Here is a 20,601-nt window from a genome sequence, read left to right as displayed (position 1 = left end):
AGATCATCCGGATTTATATTTGTATTGGTTTGCACTCAATTTGTAATGCTAAAAAGAATAAAATTTTTTTTTTTTTTTATCTACTTAATATTTCAATTGCGTACATAATGTAACGTCAAGTATAAAGTTGATGAAGCAGAAATATGTGGAATAAACACGATAACTGTTAAGCCTAAATATCCCGATTGCCAGCGTTCCAAATAATATATGGAAATGTTTAGTAGTTGTATTTATGTGTCTATAATGTGGGATATGTAACTTCAAACAGGATATCCGGTAACTAAGACGGACAAGACCTGAGCTCTGAATCCCCTTTCTATGAATCAGGAAAGACATAACCATAACTGACTAATTAACTATCTACGTGAAATTTGAGGTTTGATACCATGTAGACTCGTAGGTACAAGCCACCATTTCTGAGAAACACCCTCAGAGATTTATCCAGAATAATGACGTCATCAGACAACCAAATAACTTAGTGGAGATTAGTTTTTCATTCGACAGTGAATTCGGCGAAACCTGTTTTGTCTGCAGTCTATTTTCTTGAGAAATGTCTGAATGTTACGCAGTTTCTGGCGCAGTGAAGTCAGGATCACTGCATTGGGTTGGATTGGGTCCAATATGACATGGCCTCCTAGTTTCGGACTGTCGCCATATTATAGTTTACATACAGACATAAACAATATGTGTTTAGAATGTTTAGGAACTAACATCATGGAACACAGTAATTCTTGGGAAGCTGTTATCTCGCAATAGTCAAGAAATCTAGCACCTATTTTCAGTCGCATAAATCCCTCCCCCCTTTCCCCATTTCCGTAAGGGTCTCTTTCCCTAATAAACTCCAACCAACAATTTTCACACAATTCTCTTTCCTTAAACGTGTTATATGCCCTATGCCTCTCAACGTCCTTCAATCAGAGAACAATTATTGTTATTTTACTTATAATAATAATAATAAATCTTAAAGATATCTACAAATAACATGTATGTAATTTAATGTGGAATTTTTAATATCAGCTAACATGTAATATAATTAGACCATTAATTATTTATTCTGTAACTCTACAGTCCTTGACCTTGACCTCTTCACATATAGGAGGTTTCATAGTCTATTTAGATACTTGATAGGACTCCTTGGAGGACGAACGATAAGCCAGTCACAAGGCCTCTACCTATAATAATAGCACAAAACAAATATACAGACAAAGATCCGTGAATTGAGCGATAAAAGCGTAATAAGACTATTACACCCCGGAAAAAAAGGTTTACCGACCCCTGCAGCACCGCGGCTCCCACTTTGGAAAACGCTGATTTAGACCTAACATTCCCAACTATAAAATTTTGTAATTTATCGCCAAATGAGTCAACAGTTGCATCATGTTCTCTGTACAAAGGCCAGCGGCCAGGTTCATCCGAGACCAGACAGCGCAAGGGCGGCGTGAGATTTCTTGCCTTGGTGTTCAAACATTTGTCAAGATTTTGTCTGAAGAATTTTGGATGTTCAGAAGACGTAATCTGGTGTGACATTAAATGCATATTAGGTATATTTCCTTCTCAGATTTTAGTCTTATGGGTTGTGACAACCCGTAGTTGTATCTGCGATAATTATCGCTTCGAAATATCACAACGCCCTCCACTTCGTACACGGATGTGTGTCACCGTGTTTCGGTGTTCAGCTGCCCTGTGTAGGCAGAGGTCTTGCAAAAGGTCGATTATTAATAACCCAATAACCAACTCCATAGAGCAGAGCACACTTGAGAAGCCAACAGTACCTCAGGCTGGAATTTTCTCCATATCTGACGGAAACAAATGATTCAATACAGTTTTAAAAAGAGCGCGCCACTGTGTCCTGTCGTCTTATCCACTTAGTTTTTCCAACTAAAATGTTGTATATATTTTTATCTCTCAGAAGAGTGTTATTCTATCTGTACATCTCATTCTCTTTGATATGAGTACCCTAATCGTATACAATTAGGATTAAAAATTATTAAGTTACAATATTTTGTCTCCTGTTAACATCTTCGGTCTTGTATTAAAATATTCTCTCAGCGCCGTTCCCGAATACAGTCAAAGTTCACGTAAGGTCAGTGACCAAGTTTTTCACCAACATAAAACAAGATCTATAACATTTCACGCCATCTTATCCTCTGTAGCAGCCCTGTAAGTTCTATCGATCAGATCTTTGCTTTGTCATAACTGACCTCAGAGAGCAATTCGTATCTTCTTTATTAATCAATGCACGTATTGCCACTGAGAGGCGGTCATCAGACCGGAATGGAGATCACGTGCCTCCTGATATTATATAATTACGCAGTCACATAGTCAGAGAGACCTTTGGGCTAGTTATATCATCACCGCAGGGTTTATACTGGACCAAGCCAATTGAAACATGGTCTGGCTGTCAGAATGGCTGGTGCTGTGGGTAGCTGTGGAGGCTGCTCTGGCGGGCTCCACGCAACATTGTCCACAAAAGATCTTGAAGACTGATTTTAACATGACCGAGGTAAGCAGAATGATACAGTTAGCTAAATTAACAAATGTTTACTGCGAAAAAAAAATTATCTATGAATATATTTTCTCTCCATCCAATCTATATGGCCAGCCCATCACAATCTCTTACATTTCACTGCCTCACAATAGCACAATCACGAAATACCTTGTTATATATTGTCACCGGGACATTATTTTCAGCACATCTTAAAATAACAGCCACGGTGGTCCAGCGGTTAGAACGCTGGCCTTGTAATCCTGGGGGGGGGGGTCTCGGGTTCGATTCCCGGCGGTGCCCGAATTTATAACTTGTGTTGGGCAAGGCCGTGGTCTAGGCAACACGGAGTTTTCCTCCGGGGGCTTCCCCGGTTTCTCCGTGGCATCCCATTCACACACAGAAGAAGGCAATGGCAAACCACTTCTGGATCATCTGCCAAGAACGTATATGAACAGGTCCCAGTCCGAGAAAAGGATGGAAGGATCCTGTTCATATGGACCTGTCGTCAGACAGAACACTAAATAATAATAAGATGAGGTGGTCTAGCGGTTAGAACGCTGGCCTTGTAATCCTGGGGCCTCGGGTTCGAATTTATAACTTGTGTTGGGCAAGGCCGTGGTCTAGGCAACACGGAGTTTTCCTCCGTGGCATCCCAACAATTACTCCATTCACACACAGAAGAAGGCAATGGCAAACCACTTCTGGATCATCTGCCAAGAACGTATATCAACAGCTCCCAGTCCGAGAAAAGGATGGAAGGATCCTGTTCATATGGACCTGTCGTCAGACAGAACACTAAATAATAATAAGATGAGGTGGTCTAGCGGTTAGAACGCTGGCCTTGTAATCCTGGGGTCTCGGGTTCGAATTTATAACTTGTGTTGGGCAAGGCCGTGGTCTAGGCAACACGGAGTTTTCCTCCGTGGCATCCCAACAATTACTCCATTCACACACAGAAGAAGGCAATGGCAAACCACTTCTGGATCATCTGCCAAGAACGTATATGAACAGCTCCCAGTCCGAGAAAAGGATGGAAGGATCCTGTTCATATGGACCTGTCGTCAGACAGAACACTAAATAAATAATAAGATGAGGTGGTCTAGCGGTTAGAACGCTGGCCTTGTAATCCTGGGGTCTCGGGTTCGAATTTATAACTTGTGTTGGGCAAGGCCGTGGTCTAGGCAACACGGAGTTTTCCTCCGTGGCATCCCAACAATTACTCCATTCACACACAGAAGAAGGCAATGGCAAACCACTTCTGGATCATCTGCCAAGAACGTATATGAACAGCTCCCAGTCCGAGAAAAGGATGGAAGGATCCTGTTCATATGGACCTGTCGTCAGACAGAACACTAAATAAATATAATAAACATCTTAAAATAAAGGTAAGTTTATTTTATTACTTCTATGAAGTGATACTTGACTCATATCGGGAAATGTCGTGTCACTTGGTGGTAAATCATTCAGTCTCTGGCGGGAGCCGGGAAGTGACATTTACGTTTCGGTTTTATCAGTCGAGACACTGTATAATACATATCCTAAATTCCCCACGAAAAATCCCTACTGAATCCCTCTTTCCTAAGAAATTTCTGGTTGCTGTCACAGTATCTTGGCGAATGGAATGAAATTCTGCGTGTCCCAAACGACTATGAAGAGGGTTACAGCTGTATGTCGGACCGATTCAGGCTGTCACCTGATGGTGCCACGAAGGTGCACAGCCATGCTTACAATGCCAGGTTAGTCTCTGGACAACATTATTCTAAGCTAAGAAACTCAATGGAGTAGAGTCCACAACTTAAATTTCCTTATAGTTCTCTGGTACGATAATTAAATTCTCAGAATGTAAGACTTGAGGTTCTCACAGCGGTGAGTATGAATATTCATCGCCCTGATGACGGAGGCAGTATGACCTCCGAAACGTTGGTTAACGTCGATCAGACTACACAGCGCAACAACCCAGAAGACAGAAATCTTCATCGCCCTGATGACGGAGGCAGTATGACCTCTGAAACGTTGGCTAACATCTACCAGACTACACAGCGCAACAACCCAGAAGACAGAAATCTTCACACTCATCGCCCTGATGATGGAGGCAGTATGACCTCTGAAACGTTGGTTAACATCTACCAGACTACACAGCGCAACAACCCAGAAGACAGAAATCTTCATACTCATCGCCCTGATGATGGAGGCAGTATGACCTCCGAAACGTTGGTTAACATCTACCAGACTGCACAGCGCAACAACCCAGAAGACAGAAATCTTCACACTCATCGCCCTGATGATGGAGGCAGTATGACCTCTGAAACGTTGGTTAACATCGACCAGACTACACAGCGCAACAACCCAGAAGACAGAAATCTTCACACTCATCGCCCTGGTGATGGAGGCAGTATGACCTCTGAAACGTTGGTTAACATCGACCAGACTACACAGCGCAATAACCCAGAAGACGGATATCTTCAAATTCTCCGAATGTTTAAACTGACAATAAGAGATTATATTCCAGAAAATAATAAATAAATAACGATAGTATTTAGTAGATTGGTTGGCCAACGTAGTCGCTTAATGACTAATACAAATATTGACAATTACTACAGTTATGGACTTATAAACCTAATTAATTAAACCTAAACTTTGGTAATGAAATTTATTCTAACGCAGGCGACATAATATCTGTAACAACTCGAGTAGATATTTTGGAATAACGTAGTGGAATTTCGTTCAATAAATGTATAATAATTACGAGAAGACCTGTATTGTTCCTAAAACACGCACGAGTTCAATGTCATGGCAATGTACCCTTATTTCCAGCAACAGACATTTTGGGAAATGTGTTAATTTCACAATTCTCTTTCCATAGCAACGGAGCGTACGTATTTCTGGATGGAGTGGTGACACTGTCCCAGCCTGGTCGTTTCGACATCACTTATAGCGGGGAAAGTGAGTAGACACTGAGCAAAGGCCATTGCACCTTCAACTGTTGGCCCTTGCTTAAGCGTTGGTTATTTTGGATTCGTTTAAGTTTGGTTGGGATACGTTACATTGGATTAGGTTGCGTTTTGGATTAGGTTGGGTTAGGTTAGGTTTGGTTAGGTTAGGTTAGGTTAGGGTAGGTTAGGTTATATTTGGATAGGTTAGGTTAGGTTAGGTTAGGTCAGGTTAGGTTAGGATAGGTTAGGTTATATTTGAATAGGTTAGGTTATGTTAGGTCAGGTTAGGTTAGGTTAGGGTAGGTTAGGTTAGATTTGGATAGGTTAGGTTAGGTTAGGTTAGGTTAGGTTAGGATAGGTTAGGTTATATTTGAATAGGTTAGGTTAGGTTAGGTTAGGTCAGGTTAGGTTAGGATAGGTTAGGTTATATTTGAATAGGTTAGGTTAGGTTAGGTTAGGTTAGGGTAGGTTAGGTTATATTTGGATAGGTTAGGTTAGGTTAGGTCAGGTTAGGTTAGGATAGGTTAGGTTATATTTGAATAGGTTAGGTTATGTTAGGTTAGGTCAGGTTAGGTTAGGTTAGGGTAGGTTAGGTTAGATTTGGATAGGTTAGGTTAGGTTAGGTTAGGTTAGGTTAGGATAGGTTAGGTTATATTTGAATAGGTTAGGTTAGGTTAGGTTAGGTCAGGTTAGGTTAGGATAGGTTAGGTTATATTTGAATAGGTTAGGTTAGGTTAGGTTAGGGTAGGTTAGGTTTACTTTAGTCAGATAAGTTAAGGGTAGGTTATATAAGGTTGTTTTAGGATGGGTTGGGTTGTCCTGGAGAATTACTATCGTGTTCATCGGGTGGTCGTGGGGATGTCCTGGAGAAGCGCTGGAGAATCCTGAAAAATTCCTGGAGAAATCCTGGAAAAGTCCTAGATTAGTGTCAGAGAAGTCCTGGAGACGTTATCCGGAATTTTTTTTATTATGGAGAATTGATGGAGAAATCCTTCAGAAGTCCTGGAAAGTCATTTGGAAGTCCTTAATCGGTGGTGGGTTTGATCCCATGCGGGTTGGTTATTTTCGATTCGTTTAAGTTTGATTGTGATAAGTTACATTGGATTAGGTTGCATTTTGGGTTAGGTTGGTTTAGGTTAGGTTAGGTTTAGTTAAGTCAGGTAAGTTAAGGATAAGTTATATAATGTTGTTTTGCGATGGGTTGCGTTGTCCTGGAGAAGTGCTGGAGAATCCTGGAGAATTCCAGGAAAATTCCTTGAGAAATCCTAGAAAAGTCCTAGAGTAGTGTCGGAGAAGTCCTGTAGACGTTATGCGCAAATTCTTTTGTCATGGAGAATTGCTGTAGAAATCCTGGAGAAGTCCTGGAAAAACATGGAAGGTTATTTGGAAGTCCTTAATATTAGCCCATGAATTGCATGACATTGATAAAAAATTAAGCGTAAGGAGCCTCTGTTTCTCATATAACATACGTTTATATTTTTGCAGAAAGATTCTTATGGTTTTAGATAGAACTGCTTTATTCGGTGACGATGCATTTGCTTACGTAAAACACTTCAAACCAGCGATACCAGTTGGATAAATATAAATGTATGTCTAAATACAATCACGGACATTTTCAAGACTTGTAATAGCAACTGAATGCAAGTCGTATGCGAAGCTCAAATGTAACCCTATTAAATTTCTAAACAACGGGAAAATGTAAACTTGGGAGCAGTATTCAGAATATGCCATATTAAGTTTTCAATGGCTCGTACATAATAAGTGGGCCTATTTTTGTAATAGTAGTAGGAAGAAAGCAATTATATTTCCTCAGGGCATCATACAGGCACATCACGAATGTGAGAAACTTCTGTTAAAATCATATAAAATAAATACATTGAAATGTAATTGAATACTTAAATAAAGTGTCCTTCAAATTAATTTAGATGATTGGAAGTAACACACGGTGGCATATAACATTTTATAAACACCTGCAAATGACTAAACACAATAGAATCCCCCCCCCCACCTCATCGCCTACCAAGACGCGTTAAACCGTTCGAGGACAAGTTTTCATATTCACGCCGGCAACTGTTCTCCGTCTAATTTACCGAATTTAATCGAAATATAGTCCCGTAGTCTGGACTTTGTTACTTTCGGATATACTGGAAGGTTATTTTGATAGCCAAGTGTGTAACGAAAGAACGTTTCTGTAGCAATGGCTAACAGCAGGTTTAACAAAATAATTCACACAATATTTTATTTTCCGTCTATACACAAACTTAAAATAATGTTGTTTAAAATTACTTAAAATTATAACATTCTCAGTAGATACTGCATCTTGTTACATTTTTTGTGTCGATACAAAAAATGTAACAAGATGCAGTGTCTACTGAGAATGTTATAATTTTAAGTAATTTTAAACAACATTATTTTAAGTTTGTGTATAGACGGAAAATAAAATATTGCATCAATAAAACACAAACATGACGCAATTAAGATATAAAATAATTCACAGTAAGAGATAGACCATTAATAATAATAATGGAATACTCTACCGAAATTTTCTTAACACTCAATGCGACGCCTCCTTGCACGACTTTACGCAGACGCTGAGGAAGGCCACTCTTAAGATTACCTACGCGTACAGACACTAAGAATGCTTTTCGAAACGAAGATTAAAACGATTGGTTTGTTGAACTTTCGTGTGTTTCCAGCTGTGTGGAGTTCAAGCTATTGGGTCCTGGGCACAAACTACAACACGTATGCAGTACTATGGGGTTGCCTTGTGCAAAATGACGGCAGTATTAGACGTAAGTTCACTGCAGACATGAACATAAATTCTATTATGAGATGATAACATTTCGATAGAGAACATAATTTTAAATATTTAAATGTTAATTTTAGTAATATTTTAATATTTAATAGGAATTTTATTGTGATTTGACTGACAAGATTTAAACAAATATATATTTATCACAATATGACGCAACTTTATCATCTCATGAATAGCTGTCAAACTAAATGCGTTTATCAATATATAAACATTAAATCGAACATTTCGATAGAGAACATCATTTTAAATATTTAAATGTTAATTTTAGTAATATTTTAATATTTAATAGGAATTTTATTGTGATTTGACTGACAAGATTTAAACAAATATATATTTATCACAATATGACGTAACTTTATCATCTCATAAACAAATATATAAATTATATTGTTTACAAGGCGCTGCAAATGTGGCTTAAGTTACTTAAGTTACTGAGTTAAGTTATGATTACAGATTTGTCCTGGGTGTCTAGTCGACAGAAGACTCTCGATGAGGATTCCATGACGGAGGTAAACGAAGTCCTGGGAAATAATGGTCTGGAAAGGAGTCAGTACGAGGACGTGGTCCAAATCAACTGCCCGGCGATGACCTCTGCAGAATTATGAAAATCACGGCGTTTCTCCAATCGCGTTCGCCCGTTTCGCCCTGTTTGGAATTTCAACCAGACTAGTTGCGTTTCGAAATATGTGCCCTTTTAAATATTAAGTAGTTACAGTTAAACCATAACTTTCAGCGGTCCCAGTGCGTTTATATAATATGTCCCTGCAGACCTAAGAACCTAAATTGAATAACAATTTTCTTGGATATTATCCATCGTCTAGTAAATATAAAACGTAAAACGACGTTCCGTCCGGAGATAGGGATTAGCTCTATCTAGTGGGCCCAACTGTGTAGGAACCTGAAGACGGAGATAGAGTCCCTTCTCCGAAACGTCGTTTTACGTTTTATATTTACTAGACGATGGATAATATCCAAGGAAGGTCCGGAGATAGGGATTAACTCTATCTAGTGGGCCCAACTGTGTAGGAACCTGAAGACGGAGATAGAGTCCCTTCTCCGAAACGTCGTTTTACGTTTTATATTTACTAGACGATGGATAATATCCAAGGAAGGTCCGGAGATAGGGATTAACTCTATCTAGTGGGCCCAACTGTGTAGGAACCTGAAGACGGAGATAGAGTCCCATCTCCGAAACGTCGTTTTACGTTTTATATTTTACTAGACGATGGATAATATCCAAGAAAATTTTTATTCAATTGACTCTTCACCATCGTCAAGAAGTTTTAGATTTGATATAAGAACCTAAAATTCCTTAACCGCAGATTTTATATACAACTATAGGCGAAAAATAAATTAAAATAAATAATGCAACTAATGAGTTTAAATTCATGAGTTATTTGTGAATTTCTTTGCAATCTGAAAATGACTGCGTTCTGGGATGTTGTAACGTGTAGTCTGATAGAAATTGGCCGATTTTTCAGAGAACCTGATGTCTCCATCATGAGGGTAGTCTCCCTCCTTATAAGAAATATAGTAAAACCTAGAGAAAAGGTAGGAAATCACTCCTTCCAAGTACCACGTTATTTATTAACCTCCGAAACTATATTACAGTCATGGAAACATGGCGTTTTGAATATAATCGCAGTCTTTAAACTTCACCAAACGGTTTGATGCACCACTGCTTGTATCCAAGGCATCCAAGGCATCCATCGCCTCCTTGATGGTGTGTTCGTCAGGTACGCATGTTCTGAAGCCAATCCATGTCAGTGCTGCGGCAACATTCGAGGAAATATATACACTAATTGATCCCAATATGTTCTGATTTACGGACTGAAAATCCAGTAGTCTGTCTTCAAGGACAGTAAACTATTTGGATTACATTTTACATTAGGTAAAAGTTTACAAATCTAACTGTTGTTAACATTTATAAACAGGTTTATTCACAATAAACATTTAATATTCTGTGATTTTAAAAGAAAAAAAGAGTATGATCACCCATATTTCGCAAATAAATAAACAATTTCTTCACTGGGTTGTCATAAATCTCTCGTATTGTGAGATCGGCATATAATGGAAAGCGAAATAAAGTTTAACTGACTTCTAGCGAGATTTCTGTGTATAAATATAGTAGCGTTAAACACAAAATAACAGTCAATGAAAGGGAACGACAAGGCCTAATTCTTCCAAGTAAAATAAAACGTTTATATAAATATTCACCTTAACCTGATTCCGCAAACTGGTTGTGACTCGGTCACGAAAATCCAAGGAAATGCCTGTTATTTTTCGTTAAAAATATGTCATCATCCTATACAGCCTATTTTCAAACTAAAGACATTAAATAATGTCATCGGAATTTTTCATGGTGTGAATCGTGGTCTGTTTTTTAAAATAACTCAAAGTACACAATGCCCTTATGATAAACTCGCCAGTTACTCGATTACTACTCGTTTGCTACTCACGCGCTAACTCGTTTCTCAGGCAGGCTGAAGTCACAATATAACTGCTATAGTCAACGGCCAGAACAAAATAGGTAGCACTCCATCCTCATGAAAATAAAAACAGAAAACTGTTAACAGAAACTTGTAATGTATAGCGGTACAGTATAAATACACCTCAAAATAGGAGATTAATTACAATAATCAGACTAGGAATAGCATTGCACCTTACGTTTTGACATCAAGGAATTTAATGAAAATTGTCTTATCACTTTTTGTTTCCCATAAAACCACCTAACAAATTCCAAGTCTTTTTTTATAGAAAATATCACCATTATTTCCATACGAAACCTGAACACAACTTAAACACTCGCAACTTTTCCGGACTGGACAGAGATTCGGTTTAACGAACCAAAAATCACTAATCGCGATCAACATCAAACAATCAAGTCATTACTATAAATATTTTCAAGATTCCTGCGGCAACCCAAAACCATTCCGAGATTACAAATGTGCCCAACAGCATAAGGTAGGAGATCCCAGCTCACAATTTTTAAATATGAAAAATTAAATTTTAACTTGTGGTTGCAAATGAGTGGAAAATCTACTAAATGTATTGATTGATCACAAAGCCCATACAGTTCAATAAAAACCTTACGTGCCACATGAAGATGGACTAGGATAGACCGAAACATGTAATAGTATTGTAAAAAGAAACAAGGCGTTAAAATAAAATAAAATATAGACGGATATTATTTATGGTGTTACTTTATTGTAACCTCAGTGAAGGTTGCAATGGGTTGAATAGTTTCTGTGATGATGTTAATGATAATTATAAACAATTATAACTGACGTATTATCTTCTCTTGTGGCATTTGTATGCTAAAATATTATAAATAATTATGGAAATTGAACGACTGACAACTGATATTGAAACATACAAAATGAAAATTTTTTTCGGAACCCATAAAATGTAAGTGAGTTGCAACCATTTCAACTCTTTGCCGCATCTAACATAAACAGCAGCACGAGAATGTAATGAGATTAAATCCCCTCCCCCACCCCCTTTCAGTGCTTAAAGTACCGAAACGTAGTAGTGTGTAAGGGGAATTTTAATAAACTGGTGACACGGCCCCACAGAACAGCTGAAAAAATTTTTAAACACTTTTTGAAGTGCTCAAATTCCCTGTTGTAAATGAGAATTATACTCCCCATTTCATACATCCCCCCCCCCCCCCGAATTTGATCCGTAGTCGGTGTAATACTCATTGATAGCTTTCCTGACATGTTGAAGTCAGGGTAATATAAATTCACATTCCAATTTCTATTTGCCTACAATTTTTAAGTGACATTTACACCAGAAGAAACAGCCATATAATGAAGGAGTTAATAATGTTAATAATAACAGAACAATTAATTACCGTTCAGGGTTTCAGTAAAACTCGTGCTGTTCCAAGAGTATATAGAGCCCTGGAAGATCTTGATTTGTTTTGTTCTGTAAATGAAACATAAAACACGTTTTATTTCATTCACATAAATCTCTAGTGACGCCATATGGCACAATGGTTTTAGGAGAAATTTTAGAATTTCACTATACATTCTAGTTATAATAAAGGAATACTATTTTGCAGTAAAAAGTAAAAGTTTGTCCCACTATACGCCATGTAGGCGCTTGGGGTGAGAGGAGGTATAGCTCCTCTCTTCCTTGACCTCGGCACTAGATGGGAGGTGAGTGGTCAGCATCACGCCCCGGTCGGCTTTACCCCCGGGAAAGGACCCCGGTACCCATTTTAGAGGAGGCTGGGTGGGACCCAGAGCCGGTCTGGACGCAGAGGCTAGAGGGAAAATCCTCTGCCCCCCGTCGGGGATCGAACCCCGGTCGTCCAGTCCGTAGCTAGTCACTATACTGACTGAGCTATCCCGGCTCATGGTTAACCCTTTGAAGCCGAAGATCGTCTGAATATTATTTATGAATTCAGTCCGTACCGCGAAGAAAACACTACACCTCACCATTACGAAAATCAGCTGGTTAACCCTTTGAAGCCGAAGCTCGTCTTCATAATATTTACGAATCCAGACCGTACCGCGAAGAAAACACTTCACTTAACCATTAGAAGTCGAATCAGGTGGTACCACGTAAGATTTAACAAAAGAACATCCCGGTCGAAGCCTTAATCAGTAATGGAAATTAACTTGATAATTCTGAAAAGTTTTTTGATAACATGGTAAACTCAACACAGTACAATTGTATCTTTTTAATTTTACATAATGGACAGGTTTTAATGGTAAGCTTATTTATTTCTTGGATACTGTTAAACGTTACACACGACTTTAATCGACACTGCTGATCCTAACTATTTGATCTCGACTTATTGACAGTAAGTTATGAAAGCAGTTTTACGCTCCTGAGCCCTGACGTTATTTCCCTAGTTCTTAGGCGTGGTCTTCGTTTCGTCAAATAGGGCTTAAAAGATAAAAACATGAATGCCCTTATGTAAACTCTGTGAAAGGGACATTGCCTACGGAAGAGTTAAAATTAGGATATATCTCATCGTTGTATGAATAAAAACTATGCCCGTGTCTCAACAGTACGCAAAATAATAACTTTAAGCCACGAATAATGTTTCAAATACAGTAGAATCACAAAATTTCAATTACTATATCTTATTTTTATATTTCAAAGATACGGGCCAAAGTAAGTATTCCACATACATTTTACCGTGGAAACCTCGTACCATAATAAAGCTAAATCGATAAGTCGTTCTAGAGATGAAACCTGCTGACGGACGGGAATGACCTCGACGTTACGCATTCACCTCATCAAACTAACTACCTAGATGGCTTACCGAAGCCGAAGATTCATCACCGAATTAACCAAAGCCCTTCATCGGACTCTGTCCTGGGCCAACAAAATCCAGTCTCCTTCGACTCCTATCTCCCATGGATCCCGCCTGAGATTATCCTCCCATCTACGTCTAGGTCTCTCCAGAGGTTTCTTCCCCTCAGGCTTCCCAAATAGTGGACCCAACCAACTAGATGGCTTACCGAAGCCGAAGGTTCATCACCGAATTAACCAAAGCTCTGTCCTGGGCCAACAAAATCCAGTCTCCTTCAACTCCTATCTCTCATAGATCCCGCCTGAGATTATCCTCCCATCTACGTCTAGGTTTCTCCAGAGGTCTCTTCCCCTCAGGCTTCCCAAATAGTGGACCCAACCAACTAGATGGCTTACCGAAGCCGAAGGTTCATCACCGAATTAACCAAAGCTCTGTCCTGGGCCAACAAAATCCAGTCTCCTTCAACTCCTATCTCCCATAGATCCCACCTGAGATTATCCTCCCATCTACGTCTAGGTCTCTCCAGAGGTCTCTTCCCCTCAGGCTTCCCAAATAGTGGATCCAACCAACCAGATGGCTTACGGAACCCGAAGGTTCATCACCGAATTAACCAAAGCTCTGTCCTGGGCCAACAAAATCCAGTCTCCTTCAACTCCTATCTCTCATAGATCCCGCCTGAGATTATCCTCCCATCTACGTCTAGGTCTCTCCAGAGGTCTCTTCCCCTCAGGCTTCCCAAATAGTGTACCCAACCAACCAGATGGCTTACCGAAGCCGAAGGTTCATCACCGAATTAACCAAAGCCGTCCACCGGACCCTGTCCTGGGCCAACAAAATCCAGTCTCCTTCAACTCCTATCTCCCATAGATCCCGCCTGAGATTATCCTCCCATCTACGTCTAGGTCTCCCCAGCGGTCTCTTCCCTTCAGGCTTCCCAAATAGTGGATCCAACCAACCAGATGGCTTACCGAAGCCGAAGGTTCATCACCGAATTAACCATGCCCTCCACCGGACCCTGTCCTGGGCCAACAAAATCCAGTCTCCTTCGACTCCTATCTCCCATGGATCCCACCTGAGATTATCCTCCCATCTACGTCTAGGTCTCCCCAGCGGTCTCTTCCCTTCAGGCTTCCCAAATAGTGGATCCAACCAACCAGATGGCTTACCGAAGCCGAAGGTTCATCACCGAATTAACCAAAGCCCTCCACCGGACCCTGTCCTGGGCCAACAAAATCCAGTCTCCTTCAACTCCTATCTCTCATAGATCCCACCTGAGATTATCCTCCCATCTACGTCTAGGTCTCCCCAGCGGTCTCTTCCCCTCAGGCTTCCCAAATAGTGGACCCAACCAACCAGATGGCTTACCGAAGCCGAAGGTTCATCACCGAATTAACCAAAGCTCTGTCCTGGGCCAACAAAATCCAGTCTCCTTCAACTCCTATCTCCCATAGATCCCACCTGAGATTATCCTCCCATTTACGTCTAGGTCTCTCCAGAGGTCTCTTCCCCTCAGGCTTCCCAAATAGTGGACCCAACCAACCAGATGGCTTACCGAAGCCGAAGGTTCATCACCGAATTAACCAAAGCTCTGTCCTGGGCCAACAAAATCCAGTCTCCTTCAACTCCTATCTCCCATAGATCCCGCCAGAGATTATCCTCCCATCTACGTCTAGGTCTCCCCAGCGGTCTCTTCCCTTCAGGTTTCCCAAATAGTGGATCCAACCAACCAGATGGCTTACCGAAGCCGAAGGTTCATCACCGAATTAACCATGCCCTCCACCGGACCCTGTCCTGGGCCAACAAAATCCAGTCTCCTTCGACTCCTATCTCCCATGGATCCCACCTGAGATTATCCTCCCATCTACGTCTAGGTCTCCCCAGCGGTCTCTTCCCTTCAGGCTTCCCAAATAGTGGATCCAACCAACCAGATGGCTTACCGAAGCCGAAGGTTCATCACCGAATTAACCAAAGCCCTCCACCGGACCCTGTCCTGGGCCAACAAAATCCAGTCTCCTTCAACTCCTATCTCTCATAGATCCCACCTGAGATTATCCTCCCATCTACGTCTAGGTCTCCCCAGCGGTCTCTTCCCCTCAGGCTTCCCAAATAGTGGACCCAACCAACCAGATGGCTTACCGAAGCCGAAGGTTCATCACCGAATTAACCAAAGCTCTGTCCTGGGCCAACAAAATCCAGTCTCCTTCAACTCCTATCTCCCATAGATCCCACCTGAGATTATCCTCCCATTTACGTCTAGGTCTCTCCAGAGGTCTCTTCCCCTCAGGCTTCCCAAATAGTGGACCCAACCAACCAGATGGCTTACCGAAGCCGAAGGTTCATCACCGAATTAACCAAAGCTCTGTCCTGGGCCAACAAAATCCAGTCTCCTTCAACTCCTATCTCCCATAGATCCCGCCAGAGATTATCCTCCCATCTACGTCTAGGTCTCCCCAGCGGTCTCTTCCCTTCAGGTTTCCCAAATAGTGGATCCAACCAACCAGATGGCTTACCGAACCCGAAGGTTCATCACCGAATTAACCAAAGCTCTGTCCTGGGCCAACAAAATCCAGTCTCCTTCAACTCCTATCTCCCATAGATCTCGCCTGAGATTATCCTCCCATCTACGTCTAGGTCTCCCCAGCGGTCTGTTCCCCTCAGGCTTCCCAAATAGTGGATCCAACCAACCAGATGGCTTACGGAACCCGAAGGTTCATCACCGAATTAACCAAAGCTCTGTCCTGGGCCAACAAAATCCAGTCTCCTTCAACTCCTATCTCCCATAGATCTCGCCTGAGATTATCCTCCCATCTACGTCTAGGTCTCCCCAGCGGTCTGTTCCCCTCAGGCTTCCCAAATAGTGGATCCAACCAACCAGATGGCTTACGGAACCCGAAGGTTCATCACCGAATTAACCAAAGCTCTGTCCTGGGCCAACAAAATCCAGTCTCCTTCAACTCCTATCTCTCATAGATCCCGCCTGAGATTATCCTCCCATCTACGTCTAGGTCTCTCCAGAGGTCTCTTCCCCTCAGGCTTCCCAAATAGTGTACCCAACCAACCAGATGGCTTACCGAAGCCGAAGGTTCATCACCGAATTAACCAAAGCCGTCCACCGGACCCTGTCCTGGGCCAACAAAATCCAGTCTCCTTCAACTCCTATCTCCCATAGATCCCGCCTGAGATTATCCTCCCATCTACGTCTAGGTCTCCCCAGCGGTCTCTTCCCTTCAGGCTTCCCAAATAGTGGATCCAACCAACCAGATGGCTTACCGAAGCCGAAGGTTCATCACCGAATTAACCATGCCCTCCACCGGACCCTGTCCTGGGCCAACAAAATCCAGTCTCCTTCGACTCCTATCTCCCATGGATCCCACCTGAGATTATCCTCCCATCTACGTCTAGGTCTCCCCAGCGGTCTCTTCCCTTCAGGCTTCCCAAATAGTGGATCCAACCAACCAGATGGCTTACCGAAGCCGAAGGTTCATCACCGAATTAACCAAAGCCCTCCACCGGACCCTGTCCTGGGCCAACAAAATCCAGTCTCCTTCAACTCCTATCTCTCATAGATCCCACCTGAGATTATCCTCCCATCTACGTCTAGGTCTCCCCAGCGGTCTCTTCCCCTCAGGCTTCCCAAATAGTGGACCCAACCAACCAGATGGCTTACCGAAGCCGAAGGTTCATCACCGAATTAACCAAAGCTCTGTCCTGGGCCAACAAAATCCAGTCTCCTTCAACTCCTATCTCCCATAGATCCCACCTGAGATTATCCTCCCATTTACGTCTAGGTCTCTCCAGAGGTCTCTTCCCCTCAGGCTTCCCAAATAGTGGACCCAACCAACCAGATGGCTTACCGAAGCCGAAGGTTCATCACCGAATTAACCAAAGCTCTGTCCTGGGCCAACAAAATCCAGTCTCCTTCAACTCCTATCTCCCATAGATCCCGCCAGAGATTATCCTCCCATCTACGTCTAGGTCTCCCCAGCGGTCTCTTCCCTTCAGGTTTCCCAAATAGTGGATCCAACCAACCAGATGGCTTACCGAAGCCGAAGGTTCATCACCGAATTAACCATGCCCTCCACCGGACCCTGTCCTGGGCCAACAAAATCCAGTCTCCTTCGACTCCTATCTCCCATGGATCCCACCTGAGATTATCCTCCCATCTACGTCTAGGTCTCCCCAGCGGTCTCTTCCCTTCAGGCTTCCCAAATAGTGGATCCAACCAACCAGATGGCTTACCGAAGCCGAAGGTTCATCACCGAATTAACCAAAGCCCTCCACCGGACCCTGTCCTGGGCCAACAAAATCCAGTCTCCTTCAACTCCTATCTCTCATAGATCCCACCTGAGATTATCCTCCCATCTACGTCTAGGTCTCCCCAGCGGTCTCTTCCCCTCAGGCTTCCCAAATAGTGGACCCAACCAACCAGATGGCTTACCGAAGCCGAAGGTTCATCACCGAATTAACCAAAGCTCTGTCCTGGGCCAACAAAATCCAGTCTCCTTCAACTCCTATCTCCCATAGATCCCACCTGAGATTATCCTCCCATTTACGTCTAGGTCTCTCCAGAGGTCTCTTCCCCTCAGGCTTCCCAAATAGTGGACCCAACCAACCAGATGGCTTACCGAAGCCGAAGGTTCATCACCGAATTAACCAAAGCTCTGTCCTGGGCCAACAAAATCCAGTCTCCTTCAACTCCTATCTCCCATAGATCCCGCCAGAGATTATCCTCCCATCTACGTCTAGGTCTCCCCAGCGGTCTCTTCCCTTCAGGTTTCCCAAATAGTGGATCCAACCAACCAGATGGCTTACCGAACCCGAAGGTTCATCACCGAATTAACCAAAGCTCTGTCCTGGGCCAACAAAATCCAGTCTCCTTCAACTCCTATCTCCCATAGATCTCGCCTGAGATTATCCTCCCATCTACGTCTAGGTCTCCCCAGCGGTCTGTTCCCCTCAGGCTTCCCAAATAGTGGATCCAACCAACCAGATGGCTTACGGAACCCGAAGGTTCATCACCGAATTAACCAAAGCTCTGTCCTGGGCCAACAAAATCCAGTCTCCTTCAACTCCTATCTCCCATAGATCCCGCCTGAGATTATCCTCCCATCTACGTCTAGGTCTCTCCAGGGGTCACCTCATCAAAAGAATTTGGAAAAGGTAAAAACTCTGTAGGTACCTCTCATCGTAAAATGCTGTGGGCACGACGATGGTCGATTCATTGAATTTCTGGGCAATTTCCTTAATGCAGCCGGCGTTCTTGTCCACGTCACTGGGTGTGTGGAAGACCCAGCACCAAGTTCCCAGATACTAGAATAAATATGCCTTAAACTATGGAACCATGAAAGATTGCCTCTAAACCTAGCACATGTCATTTAACAGACCAGTTAACCAGTCATTAATTAAATGAATAATTATTAACTTCTTGGGGTACAGACCTGATTAACATTTTACTCCTCTAAACTCACCTTATCCATATCCAAATTAATGTCCTTCACTGGCTCAACGTTGCACTCAGCATCAGCTACTATAAAGTAGGTCAGTAAAATCACCACAATGGCGTACGGCAATTTGATCATGATTCCTGAAGAAAACGAAACGGATACATTATTTACTATTTCAACAAGTTGCTATAACACAGAATCAATTTCTTCTTCCTACTGGTTAATACACATTTGTGGGCGGGTCTTATCACAGATCATTTCTTCAACATTAACTTAATATAGATTTTATCGTGCGGATAGATTGATCGATTTAAATGTGTCGATGTTAATATATCGATTCATCCTTACCGATATGTCAATTTACAGATATCTAGATCGATATCAGTATATCGATTTATTTCTTATTTATTCTATAGAATTGTGTAGTATTTCCCGAAAAATATATATAATATATATATATATATAATTAAAATTTTTCAATTGTTTTAAGAGTTGAGGAGCTCAGACCGAGAATTTTGGGCAATGTTTTTCGATGGCCTAGGATAAAATCTGGGGAATCCAAAAAAAGTGAACAGCTATGAACAGGATTTTTGTCCGTCTATGACAATTTTCGATTACCATCTCACTTCTGAATAACTAAGCTTCACAGCCTCTAGACTTACGAGACAGCACATAAATCTCATCTGAAAACGCCCTCGGCTGTCTCAGGAACCCTATGCACTTTCCTACAAGAGACACAAAGTAGTATATTTGCGTCATATTGTGAATTAGGTTAATATTTTAATATTTTCCGTCAAATCACAATTTTAATAAGATAATAAAATATAAAATATTTAAAATATCATTTCACGTTCCGCATCGAATGATCGATTATTCGATGTGGAACGTGAAATGATATTTTAAATATTTTATATTTTATTATCTTATTAAAATTGTGATTTGACGGAAAATATTAAAATATTAAAATACAAGAGCCATACCAAACCACTTGTCGCCTCTTACTGCACTGGACACAGACTTAACAAATATCGTTAATGTTTTCAGAAACATTTACTGAATGCAATTGAGATTTGATAAACATGTGTGTTCAAAACTTCCATGACACCTTTCTAAATTTTGTGTGCATTCAAAATCGAAACATACGAACATGTACTTGTTGGAGAGACGTGTAGATTTCGTAGGAGTTACCTAACAAAAGTGTCCCAATGGCTGGTTCTACCAAAGTGCTTAAAACACTTGAATGTATAAACAGAGAGCACATCTCACATAACTATCTGTTATAGAAAACTGATTTGTTAGGAAGTTTTAATTATTTGAGATCCTTATAAAACTGGTAATTCGACACAAATCCTGCTACAGTCATTATAATATTTTGTTTCACCTCTGGAGCATGGCGGGACGACTGTATAAAGCGAGCACGTCTTTTCAAAGTGTATCTGATCATAAGGATAATCGAGTCCCTGCCGCCATAATAACAAATTCCAAGGCCCCACGCCCCCTGCACGATCTTAATCAAAACAAACCAAATGACATAACTATGTAACTCCTTCGAAAACTTAGTCCTAGTAGATTGTCCATCAAATTTTCTCTCCTATACGTTTTGAAATAGATATTTAGACAACTTCACACATTCCTCCAGATGTGAAAAT

At 41.4% G+C, this 20,601-nt stretch overlaps 2 protein-coding genes across 6 annotated transcripts in view; one reads left to right on the top strand and one right to left on the bottom strand.

Annotated features, from left to right (window-relative positions):
• The first annotated feature begins 2,318 nt into the window (after positions 1-2,318).
• LOC110840945 (allergen Per a 4) lies at positions 2,319-10,345 on the top strand. Its single transcript, XM_022086262.2, has 5 exons — positions 2,319-2,503; positions 4,094-4,224; positions 5,352-5,431; positions 8,118-8,213; positions 8,690-10,345. Exons 1-5 carry the CDS (start codon positions 2,390-2,392, stop codon positions 8,839-8,841), a joined length of 573 nt encoding a protein of 190 aa, XP_021941954.2. The 5' UTR covers positions 2,319-2,389; the 3' UTR covers positions 8,842-10,345.
• Positions 9,803-20,601, bottom strand: part of LOC110840944 (allergen Per a 4) — a 168,062-nt gene continuing 157,263 nt past the window's right edge. For all 5 annotated transcript variants that reach the window (XM_087358613.1, XM_087358619.1, XM_087358620.1 and 2 more), the window contains 5 exons: positions 18,977-19,092; positions 18,688-18,818; positions 12,093-12,166; positions 10,696-10,779; positions 9,803-10,005 (listed from right to left, as the gene is read on the bottom strand). In XM_087358613.1, coding sequence (XP_087214739.1) covers positions 9,848-10,005; positions 10,696-10,779; positions 12,093-12,166; positions 18,688-18,818; positions 18,977-19,087 — 558 coding nt within the window. In that variant the 5' untranslated portion in view covers positions 19,088-19,092 and the 3' untranslated portion in view covers positions 9,803-9,847. The remainder of the gene's footprint in view (positions 10,006-10,695; positions 10,780-12,092; positions 12,167-18,687; positions 18,819-18,976; positions 19,093-20,601) is intronic.

This window comes from Zootermopsis nevadensis, unplaced genomic scaffold, assembly GCF_977971745.1.
Source record: "Zootermopsis nevadensis isolate Lab colony 2312 unplaced genomic scaffold, Znev_1.0 Znev_ptg000003l, whole genome shotgun sequence".
Taxonomy (NCBI): Eukaryota; Metazoa; Arthropoda; class Insecta; order Blattodea; family Termopsidae; genus Zootermopsis; species Zootermopsis nevadensis.
Note: the sequence above shows the minus strand (reverse complement) of the source record. Positions and strands in the feature narration are given on the sequence as shown.

Excerpts from the sequence above, each read along its gene's own strand:
- LOC110840945 (XM_022086262.2), top strand. The coding sequence starts at position 2,390 with ATGGTCTGGCTGTCAGAATGGCTGGTGCTGTGGGTAGCTGTGGAGGCT. Across the intron at positions 4,225-5,351 it reads AGCCATGCTTACAATGCCAG|CAACGGAGCGTACGTATTTC; the intron begins GTTAGTCTCTGG and ends CTCTTTCCATAG. Across the intron at positions 5,432-8,117 it reads CATCACTTATAGCGGGGAAA|CTGTGTGGAGTTCAAGCTAT; the intron begins GTGAGTAGACAC and ends GTGTGTTTCCAG.